The sequence below is a fragment of the Psittacula echo genome (genome assembly GCF_963264785.1).
Source record: "Psittacula echo genome assembly, chromosome: 17".
NCBI lineage: Eukaryota > Metazoa > Chordata > Aves > Psittaciformes > Psittacidae > Psittacula > Psittacula echo.
Genome location: NC_137753.1, coordinates 6,789,741 through 6,802,131, shown reverse-complemented (window position 1 = coordinate 6,802,131; position 12,391 = coordinate 6,789,741). Strand labels below are relative to the sequence as shown.

Below are 12,391 nucleotides of genomic sequence, written 5' to 3'. Positions count from 1 at the left end.
CTGTGTTTGGAGATAATATCTTTCCCCTGCAAATGTTATTACCCCATATATGTTCAGGCAGGAGGAAGAGGGGGGTCACCATCTGTGTTTTCCAATAAAAGCAAATTAAAATTGAAGCCCATTAAGGATAGCTCAATTGGGATGCTGAGCAGGGCTCTGGAGCCTGCTGGGAACAAGTTGCTTGCAGCCCATGCCACCATGCGGGGTGACAAAACCTCATTTGGTGCCAGCAGTGCTGGGAGGTGAGGCAGGGGCTTGCTGCACATGCTGGCTCCGCTCTGGGTGCGGGTGGCCCAAGGGGAAGGGGAGGCAGAGCTGCCCAAAATGCAGCCGCATGTCATTCCTGCTGCTACCCTCAATGCTCGTTGCATCAGATAATGGGCAGAGGTTAGTAGGGTGAAGGGATGAATATCGGGCATGTGCTCCTCACCCAGTAATGCTCTGCAGCCTCCGGGCTTCCTGCTGCATCCCAAATCTCCTGAGGTCACCTCGGCCCTGTGCTCAGGGATGCAGAGGAGTTGGTCCGCGGGCGCCACGTGCTATGAATGGGACACAGGAGAGTGAGTCTGGGACATCGAGGGAGATGAGGTGCCCTGCACCCTGGGCATTGCATCTTGTACAAGTTGGTAACTTAAGAACTGGGATTCCCTCCCGTGTGGTGTCTTGCAACGATGGGGTCGGTGCCACTGCAGGGATCGAGTCATTAGCACTGACAGTAGCAATGGCTGTTAAACGCCTGCATCTGTGTCTTCTCTGTGTGGCTACCGCGTTCCCGGCAGCAGCAGGAGGGCCCCTGCTCGCTGGCATTTAGCATCTGCATTGTGTCTTCCAGCAGCCTGCCCTCGGTTGAACTCAGACCACCTACAAGTCCCGGCTCCTTTTGGGACAGATGCTGCCAGCAAGGACTGTTGGTCCCTGGTGCTGCTGGAGCAGCTTTCTGGGCTCCCTGGTGGGGTTATTGTGTTTCTTGTGACCTCTGGGGCAGACGGTGTCAGGAAACTGGGGACAGAAAGGATGCATCTGCTGTGATAACTGGGGCAATGTGGCAGCCGGGTGGAGCGTGGTCATTCCTTGCATCCAGCTGAACTGCTCCTTCAGCAGAGACCCTCTCAGAGCCAGAGCTGGGCCGTACTCCCCATGGGCAGATGAGATGGGCAATTCCTAGCTCTTGGAGCTTAGAAAGCAAGCCCTGCTCTCTACAGTGTGCTCAGCCCCTGCTCCAGGCTCATGCAGTGGTTTGCTGCGTGCTAGATGGCCAGGAGCAGCTCTGCTCCAAACCCTGCTTTCTGTATTTCCCAGTCTAGCAAGGATGTCAGTGGTTCCCCCTCTGCACAGCAGCATCAGCCCTGGGTTTGCTCCCCTGAGGACAGTGATGTGGGTGGTCAGACAAGGTGTTGGGGGATCAGGGGAAGCGAAGGGAAGGATGTAGGTGGGAATGGGGAAAGCAGAGTCCAGCTCATGGCAGCATCCGCCAGCAAGGTGGGGAAGAACACAGGAGGGAGGTTCCAGTGGGGCTGCTGAGCTAAGGGCAGATGTCCCTTTGTTTGACACCGGTCCTGTCTGGGTGTCACAGGCAGCTGAGCATCACCCAGTCGATGGGTGAGGGTGTCCCAGCATCATCCCTCAATCCCCCGCTGGCTCTGCGAGTCTCTTAGGGCTCTCAGGCAGGTTTGGGGAGTGATGCTCTGTTGAGATGAGGGGCCAGGAAGGCTCTGTGGCTCCACAGAAGTGGTGACATCTTTCCCTTGCCAGCACTGTATGGGGTCAGGCCTCCTCGCTCTGTGCCTTGTGAGCCCCCAGGACTATCATCAGCTGGGGGTCTGCCTGGCAGGTCAGATGGAGATGCTTATTCTTACCTCCCTGGGTCTGGCTGGACCTAATGTTTTAGGAAAGGGCTTTGACTGACCAGGTGCCTGTCTGCACCGACAACACCAGCAAGACCTGATACCGCTGCCCTCGCTGTGGCCTCTGGGGCTCTGGTTGCGGGGCGGGATGCCGGCGGTCCCCATCCCAGCTCTGTCAACTGCCTCTTCTCGCTCCCTATCAATCACTCTCCCTCTTGGAGTTTAAGTGGATCCCTGAGTGAAGTATCCAAAATATCCTGTAGCCGCCGGCTCACAATGCAGCGTGCTGTTCCCGCGCCAGCGGATCGGCCTGGGGGGGATTGGGTTTCAGTTTGTTCCGCTGGCCACCGGCCAGGCAAAGCAAAGCTCGGGGCTGCAGGGAAGGGCCACTGGGTTTGCTCAGCCCCTCTCCACTCTTGCTGGCAAAACTACTGTAATAAGACTGCAGTAAAGCACAAGAGGCAGAGAAGGGCTTTTCAGCTTGTGGAAGGGTAAATACATCTGTGGCAGGGGCTCCTCAGGGCGGGGGACAGACGGGTTTCTCATTAGCTGCTCCCCCTGCATGGGGATGTGGTGGCTGTGCCTGAGGCCAGGCTGGATTCATGGTTTTAGGAGCACATCTGCCTGCATGGAGGAGTTTGTGTGGATCCCGGCCCTGCTGGGCTCCGGCGCTGAGCCACCCTGCAGCATCCCAACACAAAAGGAATGTGGAGCTGTTGGAGCCAGTCCAGAGGAGGCCATGGAGATGCTGCGAGGGCTGGAGCAGCTCTGCTCTGGAGCCAGGCTGAGAGAGCTGGGCTGGGGCAGCCTGGGGAAGAGAAGGCTCCTGAAGGGGAGACCTGAGAGCAGCTCCAGTGCCTAAAGGGGCTGCAGGAAACCTGGAGAGGGGCTTGGGACAAGGGCCTGTAGGGACAGGCCAAGGGGAATGGCTTGAACCTGCCACAGGGGAGACTGAGATGAGCTCTTAGGCAGAACCTCTTCCCTGTGAGGGTGCTGAGGCGCTGGCCCAGGGTGCCCAGAGAAGCTGTGGCTGCCCCATCCCTGGCAGTGTTCAAGGCCAGGTTGGACACAGGGGCTTGGAGCAAGCTGCTCCAGTGGAAGGGGTCCCTGCCCGTGGCAGGGGTTGGAGCTGGAGGAGCTTTAAGGTCTCTTCCAACCCAAACCAGTCTGGGCAACTTCTTACCTGCTTTGAATGTCCAGCACTGGGCACAGCTGATGCGATCCTTGGTTAACTGAGAAGCCTGCTCACTGTGTTAATGGTATACCAGGATTAAAATGCTGGCACGTTTCCTACCCTGCGGGAGGAGCTGGCCTGTGAAGTGAGAGGGGAAGGGAAAAAGTTGTGGGTGGAAAAATGAGGGTGGAGGCTCCAGCTATCTGTGGGGCTATTTATTTGTCCAGCTGTTTCTTTATCTGGATGAGTTTGCAGCCTGTGAATGTGAAGGATTTGCCAGGACTTCTGAGAAACCCGGGCCCAGATGCGCTAAATTGGTCCGAACTGGCAGAACTCCATGGCAGTTATTTTTCCGGACACAGAGAAGTGTGCCTGCAACATGCACAGCTCCTCTGTTAATCCCTTGCCCGTCCAGCCTCTCTGCCACTGTTCCTTGGTGCTGTCACTCCATCCCCAGCCCTGGCCATGCCGTGCTGGTGTCTCCAATCACTGCCCGTACCCAGTGTGATCCCAGTCTTGTCCTCCCCTCCCAGGTCTGCCTGCCAGTCTCAGTCCTGACCTGGCCAGATGGGAAGAACTCATGCAGCAGCATCTCACTTGTGGCTGAGCAGCGTAGGAGGTCACTGGCATTGCAGTTGATGGTGTCTCAGTGTGGCTGTTGAGCATCTGGAGGTGGTGGTTTGGTGGTGAGGACGCATCTTTAGATGCAGAGTGATAGAGCCAGAGCCCTCATGGCAAGGAACAGCGCCGGCTATGGGCCACAGCGCTGGCAGAAAGTTGCTTATTGAAAGCATCTTCAAAGTGAAAAGGACAGGCACTTATCTGCTAACTGCCCCGTGGGGAGCAGTGCGGCTTCTGGTGGGAAGCGGGCCAGGGTTGTGTCTGCTGGCTTTGAGCAGCTGCAGGTTTATTTATAATGCCGTGGGTAGCATGTGAATCTGCAGATAAACACGCGGGAGGGAAGAACACAAACAACAATACTGGGAAAATGCTGCTCTGGAGAGAGCGTTGCACTGAGCTGCAGCTATTGCAAGGCACCAGAGATGGGCCAGGGCCAGACACGCCGCCCACCCCCTTCCCATGTGGGTTTGCTCTGTGTGATGATGGCACTGTGAAAGCATTGGCTGTGACAGTGAGTGAAGCTGCCCAGATTGCTGGTTGTAGCAGGCACCTTCTCTCCACAGCACTAACAGATGGGGTTGGGGTTGTCCATCCATCAATTGGTCCTGTTGGGTGCCTGGAGCAGGATATGAAGAGTCCCTCCTCAGCATCCCTATAGCCCCCTTCAGACACTGGAAGGCTGCTCTGAGGTCTCCACGCAGCCTTCTCTTCTCCAGGCTGAACAGCCCCAACTTTCTCAGCCTGTCTCCATACAGGAGCTGCTCCAGCCCCTGCTCATCCTCGTGGCCTCCTCTGGCCTTGTTCCAACAGTTCCATGTCCTTTTTATGTTGAGGACAGCAGAACTGCACACAATGCTCCAAGTGAGGTGTCATTCATCAGGGACTGTAGTGTTAGGACAAGGGGTAATGGGTCCAAACTTAAACAGGGGAAGTTTAGACTGGATCTAAGGAAGAAGTTCTTTACTGTGAGGGTGGTGAGGCACTGGAATGGGTTGCCCAGGGAGGTTGTGAATGCTCCATCCCTGGCGGTGATCAAGGCCAGGTTGGACAGAGCCTTGGGTGCCATGGTTTAGTGTGAGGTGTCCCTGCCCATGGCAGGGGGGTTGGAACTGGATGAGCTTAAGGTCCTTTCCAACCCTGACTGTTCTATGATTCTATGAGCATGGGGCAGCCTTCAGGTAGGATCCAGAGACCTGCTTGGTGAGATACAGCGACAGTTCACCATGGGTGCAGAGATTGCAAGGGGCTGAAGGCAGCCCTGTTGGGACTCCTTTGGGTAGGATGGGATGTTGTGGCCGAAAGATGGGTTCCCATTCCTTGGCATGCATTGCACCTTGTGTGCGGCTTGTACCTGCTGCAGAACTCCGCACCGTTGATGTCTTGGTGCCCGGAGTCACCCATCCACGCAGAGGTCTCCATGAATATCTCCTTGTTTATCATACCTTGGTAGCCAGAAGGAACCAAGGCAACCTCCTGCTCAATGTACGCTGCAGCAACGCGTGCAGCTTCTCCAGCTGCTGGCACACCTGGAATGGGGAAGGATACAAACAGTGCAAGATCTTGCCTCTCTTGGTAATTACCCTTCTACCTCTCTAGGCAATTTTGCGTGAGTAAAATGGAATCTTGTTTTCCACACGTCTAACTGGGTTCAGCTCCCAGGCAAAGCTGTAGCTGCAATTTCCCTCGTGGGCTATAGGGAACTCTCTTTGCTACTGTTTTCTCCTGCTGTAGATCTTTGCAGACCACAATCAATCATCTTGCAAACTCCTCTTTGATGAGGCTCTGCAGTCCCCTCCAACCCATCCGTCTGAAGAAGGAACAGACCCCAGGGGAATCTCAGACTCCCCTGTGTGGCTGAGGTGGGTGGGTAAGGCCTTGTCTTACTTTTGTTAAACCTTCCTGGCTGCAAGTTCGGACTCTGTGCCAGCACTTCCATGATGGGATGTCGGAGCAGGGCTTGGCTGTGTCTTCATGGGGCTGCCTTCTCCTCACTGCCTCTTGCTGTGGAGATCTGAGCCTGGGATTGCTGTTGAGCATCACTCCTGATTTTGCTTGCTGGAGAAATGACTTGATGTGCTTCTTTTGTCTGGAAATAAGGAACTCCTCAGGGATGAGACAGTGCTGTTCCCTGGAGGACCACATGGACCTTGGGTGGAAGGTGAGGGTGCTCCTGGCCAGCTATACAAGCAAGATGACTCTGTGGCAGGCATTACTTGGGCAATGAGGTGTTTTGAAGTCAACTGTCAATGGATGGAACAAATCCACCATCACCATTGAAATCTGCCCTGGATTCGCATTCACTTTTGCAGTCAGTGATGCTGCTGACCAGGTTCACTCTGATGCAGGCAAAACTGCTAAGCTCTAGCATGTAACTGATCCCCAAAGGGACTTTAGCCAGGGCAGCAATTTGGTAGGGAAGCTGTGCTAAAGTGGGGACCCTACATCCACCCTACACAAAGAAGGTTGATAAACAGGAACCTCAAAGAAAGGAACTTATTTCAAGGTGGAAGAGTAAGGAAGCTCAGATAATGTAGTTGTCTTGGAGATGACATTTTGCCACCCGTAAGCACCGCAAGAGGGAAAGGAGGCCTTGGGTAGGAGAGTCTTTATGCAAGTGAAAGGAAATCTAATAGCTGGCAGGCGAACAGTGTAAATTCAGAGTACAATTAATGGAAGATCTTCTCTTTTTAATGAGGAAATAATTGGCCATTGGAAAAACCTGCACATTTCTACTCCTCCTTGGCTTGGGTCAACACAAGATGGCCTTGGGCCAGCTGGGGTAGATGCAGAGCTCCGAGGAGATATGCAGGTTTTCAGCTGAGCTTAGGAGGCAATGGCTGTGGTCAGCGTGCTCTGCAGTAATGCACCAGGAACAATTGTGTTTTCATTAAATAACAGGCTTCTAAAAATGCAAAATGCTTCAAAAGATGTTTTTTATTTGGGGAATTACTTATATTGGTTTAGAGTATATCTTGTTTTACAGGGTAGTCACTGCTGTTAATGTATTTACTACGCACCACTGTCACTGATAGTTAAAGTAACAAATTTAAGGGCTTATTTTGTAAATCAGTGCAGCTTCTAGCTAGCACTGGGTGAAAAATGCTGTTTTCCTTTCAGATCAAAGTGCCACTGGTGTTTTAATGAAAAAGCCAGATCCCCTGATAAAATAAACACTATTATCAACCTATGTAAACCAATATTCAGTCGAGAAAGAAGTTTCATAAATCTGAGCGACAACATTTCTGGACTAGCTGTTTTCCAGAACTCTTCCTAGTGGGAAAGTTTGGAGAGCACTATTTTTGCTTTTTACTCTTGGAATCAAACCAGATTTTGAAATCCTGGTTTCCTGTGAACTGGAAACCTCTGGCTCTAACCAGGAGTAACGAACAACCCACAGCCTGAAAGTGATTTACTGCCAGAAGTAGGTGCAAGGAGTATATCTGTGCTGAGGCACTCTTTGGCTGGCTGATGGGAAAAGGGGGGTTCACGTGCACCATTGGGCAGGCTGAGAGCTCGGTTCTGCATCCAGGCTTGTCCCCTAAAGGATGGGTCTGCTCAAGGCTGAGCTTTTCTTCCTTTGTTGTTGCTCAACGCAGTGAAAGTGGAGGAGGTGGAGCTGCTTTTGGGGGGTTTGTGCCAGTACGCTTGGGTTTTGATGGTGAGGAGCAGCAACAGGACACTGTTATGGCCATGGGATACTATAGCCAGTGTGGCCATGGGAAGGAGCACCGTTTGATGGGTTATGGGATGGTGTTGATCCCTCTCTGTGAGCTGATGGGGAGGTGTGCACATCTTGTGCATAAGATACTTTTGCTTGAGATCCCTAATGCTGGAGTTTTTTCCCTGCCTGTCCTGCATTGACTGGGAGGGCAGGGAGAGTGAAGCTGCAAGCTGAATTTGGTATTTGTCTTACCTGTGTGTGTGATGGATGCTTCCCAGCATCCCTGTAAGTGTAGCTGGCATCCTGAGTGCATGTTCTGAAATCAGAGGCACGTTCACATTCTCCCTATAGAGTAGAGGAGTAGAATTTCTTCCGTGGGCATCACCTTAGTCTCAGCTACAGAATCACTGGTTGTATTCTGGCCTGCACGATATGTCCCACGAGCATCACACTTTTCCCATGCCCAGCTTTGGTGTGATGAAACCTTTGGGTGTGATTTCTAAACTCCATTTCCTAAACACTGGAATATTGTCCTATTTTCTTAAATTGTCATGATCGGGCACAGTGCAGAAAAATCCCCGTGTTGCAATGAGCATGCAACAGCAGGCCTGGAGGATGTGCAGTCACCCAGGTTGTGGAAACCACTCATGGAATTGGCTGTCCAATGTATTTCTGATGGAGCCATCTGACCCATTCCTGTGCTGGATGGGAAAAACCTGCACAGGTTAGCCCAAGTATTGGGGTGCCATAACCTGAGCATCCTTTCTTGTGCCATCAGTGTTGTTAGGCCGACCTGTAGCTATTTGGGATGAGATGGACTTCAGTACTGGAAGTGTGACCAGCTGTGGAAAGGACAGGGAGTCTTTGCTACCCGTGTGGCTCAGGGAGACTTCTCCTCTGTGGTACTGGCGGCAGCATCGCTTGACCTATTTCAACCCAAATCACCTGGGAACATGGGTTTAATGTTGGTTTAATTTTTTAGTACTTTTAAGTCCTTAAAGTGCTGTTCCTTCCCATGTGCTTCAGCATCACCGAGGATTCTGCCTGCCATGCAGAAAAAAACATCCCACTTTTGCAAGAGAAACTGCAGAGGGGATGGAAGGAACTGGCTCAGGCTGGGCTTCTTGTCTGCAGCAGCAGAGCTGCTCTGGGGCTGTACTACCCTGCCTCTGGAATTTGAGGAGCAAAGCCTACCTGGGCTGGAGGGTGGAAGGGCAAAGGCTCTCATGCACTGCAGGAGACAAGGGGGCCAGGGGGAAATGGGCAATGGATGGGGAAGCAGATGGGTGGAGAGATCAATTCTTGGCTCCTCCACAGCCAAGGGCTGGCCAGAAAGTACAGCACAGGCTGGGCTCCATGGCTGCGGCCCTGGGCTGGCTCCTCTTCACTTTTTCCCCTTCTCCTGCCGCAGGCCTTCACCAGCCAGTCACTGACTCCTTGTTTCACCTTCTTCCTGTAGAGACGCTGATGGACTCCACAACAGCAACGGCAGAGCTGGGCTGGACGGTGCATCCTCCATCAGGGGTGAGTTATCCGGTTGCATCATGGGGGCCTCGAGCCTGGTCTGGGGTCTCCTGCTGCACATGAATGTAGGTGGGTTGGCTCAACAGAAGTCAGTCGCTGAAGCCAAGTGCCTTGACCGTGTGAAAAGGTCAAGTGGGAAAAGCACAAGAGGGGTGGGTGACAGTTGGGGTTTCCAGTAGCCCTCTAGAAGGTGATGCTTCCAAAAGATGCCCCAGTGCTGGAGAGGTATAATTCTCACCCTATAGCATCAGGGCAATGTGGTGTTGAAGAAATCATACTCTCTATAAAACTGGTCTGCAGCCACTTAAAAATCAGGAAGGAGGAGAAATGCAGCCACTGTCATTTGTCCCCAGTATCTCACTTGTTATCCCATTGCCCATCACTTGAAAAGAAAAGGATTGAGGGCATTGACCTGCAAGGTTGCACCCCCAGCAGCCATTTAATAAGTCCTGAAATGGCTGTCCAGCATTCCTGGCATCTTGTGGAGGGACATCAGCTGGCTCAGCAGCGACTGTCTCTCTGCTTTGCCTGGTGCCAAGAGTTCCCCAAGTCATATCCCAAGAACACCCAGAGGAAGCTTCTTTAAAGAAGAGCTGGAACAAGGCAGGGCATCTCTGCACCTTTCTGCTGACGACACAAAGCTGAAGGAGTCCCAGCCACCTCCATGACCTTTGTGTGGAGCATCAAGGTGCTTCAGAGCATCCTGCCCAGCTCTGGCTGCGGTGGCCAGCAGCAGCGTGGAGCCTCAGTGCTCGACACCCCCAGGCGTGAGTGGCCCAATCCAGCTCGGCCAAAGGCTGAAGATGCTCCCCATCCCCTTGTGCAGAGATGGTAGCTGATGGTAGCCCTCCGCAGGGGCTGGATGAAGACGTTTTGTGGCCTCACCCTGAGGATGACAGCAAGCCCCCTCCCCAAGCTGACTTGGCAGAAGAAAAGAAACAGCCAAGAAAAGCCTCTGTTGGGGAGATTAAACGCAGCTCCCAAGCAGCCCTGCCGTGCTGGAGCGCAGGCGCTGCCGGCACCGGTCCCCATCACCATGAGAAAGCCCCACGCCTGCCTGCGAGCCTGGCGACTCACCAGCGCTGGCCCGGCCGCCAAAGGGGGATGATGGGCGCACAATAGGCAGGAGCAGAGGTCAAGTCTTTTTCTCTCCTTGCCCAGCCTTTCTTGTTTGCGGTGTTTCCATATGTAAAGCACGCCTTGCTCCCGCTCCCCGGCCCTGCGGTAATGAGGCCGGGGCCTGCTGGAAGCCGTCTCCCCGTATTATTGTGCTGCCTTCTTCTTTTGAGCTCCCAGCATGTTAATTAGAGAGCGAGGAGAAAGGGAGAGGCTTCTAATTAAGCATCAAGGAAGCGCAGGGGCTGCTGTATGGGGGTGACTTTCTCTCCCAGCTTGGAAGCCCCCAGCTCGCTGCTGCAGGGATGTAGGAAGATGCAGGCTGTCTTGGTCCTCGCCTCCAGGGTGCTCCCACGTCCCTGTCCCCATCAGGATGTGGATGCCCATCTAGAAAGTCCAGCACAGCCTTGCTGGTGGGATGGCCTCCCATTGCAGGGGGGATGTAGTGTGCCCTGTGCTGTGCATGGTGTGGGTGCTGATGCTGCAGTGCCTTCGCAGCTTCTCCCAGGGTGGCTTCATGACCATTGACAGGACAAAGGTTATCCTGCCCATGAGTGACTGGCAAGGCAGGTGCAGCCAGCATCACCTGGGAGACAAAATCTGCTACCCATTTACTGCCTCATTGCTGATTATTAAAGGTCCAAAAGCCCAAACAGTTGTTTTTTCCCTGACTGTGAAGCTCCCCTGTTGCTTGTAGGTGTTCCTATGCCTACCTCCACCATCTGCTGTTCATCCCCTGGCTGTAGAGACTCTCCTTCCACCATGTGCTGCTCCTGCCTGACCAGGGCTGAGCTCTTCAGACGCACGTCCTGAGCCCTCCCTGGGGGCCCTGCAGGTGTGGATGGGGCAGTACTGGGCATCTCCAGGTCTTGGTGGCTGACATGCTGTTTCAGAGTGGGTGTCAGGAGTGGTCCAGGTGATGGAGAGCCATATCAGAGGCAGGGCAGAGGAAGGAATTGCTTCCCTATGTCTTGCCTTTGATTCCTTCACCTGCTCCCAGCCAGTGCCCTCAAAAAGGTGGAGATCCTGCAATTTTCCACTACCACACCAAATTTATTTCTGGAAGAGAAAGCAAATGTTCCCCCTGTGTTTTGTGAAGATGTTCTCCTCCTCCCCCAGCGATGGCAGCAGATTTCCAGTCACTGCCAATCAGAAGTGGTTGGAGCTGTTTGGGGATCTTCCCTGACAGCCTTCTGTTGGGCTGTTAGCCTTGATGTGCGAGGAGCAATCTGTCTCCCATCCCCTGAGCCTCCCTCTACAGTCCTGGGTGCCCTTGTGAGGCTGTTTGCAGGCTGAGGGCTGGGGGTGCTCCGCTCCTGATGTTTTCTGTGCCCATCTCTGTCCTGGCATTGGTGCTGGATCTGGGCTTTGGGGCTACCTTGCCCTGGATGTCATGATCCTGCATCCAGGGCAGGGCTGTGCTCAGGGTCTGATGTCCGTGGGAAACAGCTCGGCTTCCACTTGAGCAGGTTGATGAACAAACTAATTGGAAGCCGTTCCAGCTGGCTGGGACTGTCACACGCTAGCTACATCCCGGTCCCTGCCACCAGCATCAGGAGGGTGCTGCTGGTGAGGAGAGGGCAGCACAGAGAGATGCTCTGCACTCCTGCAAGGTCTGGGCTGGGGGGATGCTCTGGTGAGCCAGGTCAGAGGTGCTTTGTTTTCAATCTGTGCTCACCACAGAGGAGTGGTGGCCGGTTACTGGCTGCAGCTCTGCCCTTATCTGGTCAATCACCCATCCTGAAGTCTCCCCATCCTAAAAAGGATGGAGACAACAAGAGCGGAAGGATTTGTGAAAAACCAGCTTGGGGAAAGGGCAAGGAGCAGGACAGGGCCAGGAGGTGTCACAGCAGCCCCAGACTTTTCAGAGACTTTCCAGAGTTACCTGTTAGTTGGCTCGGGGAGATGGGCTGAGCTTCCTATGGGGAAATGTCAGCTCCAAGTGTCTTGCTGAGAAGGATGTTACTGTCGTGCCATTGCTCATAGGACATCCCATAGCTGCAGTTTAGGACAGCTGGGGTTGAGCCCTGTGAAAACCTGCAGGAGAGACTCCAGAACGTGTTGGCCTTTGAAGGGGCAAGGATAAGAGCTACAGCAGGATCTAACTCAGCATCTCCCTTTGTGGGTACACAGTGGGGTCAGCTGGGCTCCCATAAACCTTCCCTCTTGCCCATAGGGAGAGGCCGCTGGCTACAGGCCCATTGCGCAGCCAGTCCTTGGGCTGAGAGGAGGTTTTACGGCTGCGTTACGCACTCCGGGTCGTGTCTGCCACGTCTGTAACTGCAGTGGCACCAGTGGGAGTACATCTGCTAAAGGCATCGTGTTCCTTTGCTGCGATGCTCTGCTGTGCAGTGCAGCCCACAGGCGGGAGCCCCTGCTAGAGACATTACTGCCTGCAGAGACGGTGCATGGCCCTGCCATGCTCTGCCACCCCCAGCAAAGGTGCTTTAG

At 53.8% G+C, this 12,391-nt stretch overlaps 1 protein-coding gene across 3 annotated transcripts in view; it reads left to right on the top strand.

Annotated features, from left to right (window-relative positions):
• The window catches only part of EPHB2 (EPH receptor B2), a gene marked incomplete at its 5' end in the record, with an annotated part of 106,738 nt that overhangs the window by 23,578 nt on the left and 70,769 nt on the right, over positions 1–12,391 (top strand). For 2 of the 3 annotated variants that reach the window (XM_080631102.1, XM_080631101.1), the window contains one exon: positions 8,760–8,824. In XM_080631102.1, the coding sequence (XP_080487228.1) occupies positions 8,760–8,824 (65 nt within the window). Of the gene's footprint in view, positions 1–8,759; positions 8,825–12,391 lie in introns of those variants that run through there. The other variant, XM_080631103.1, reaches the window with a different exon arrangement.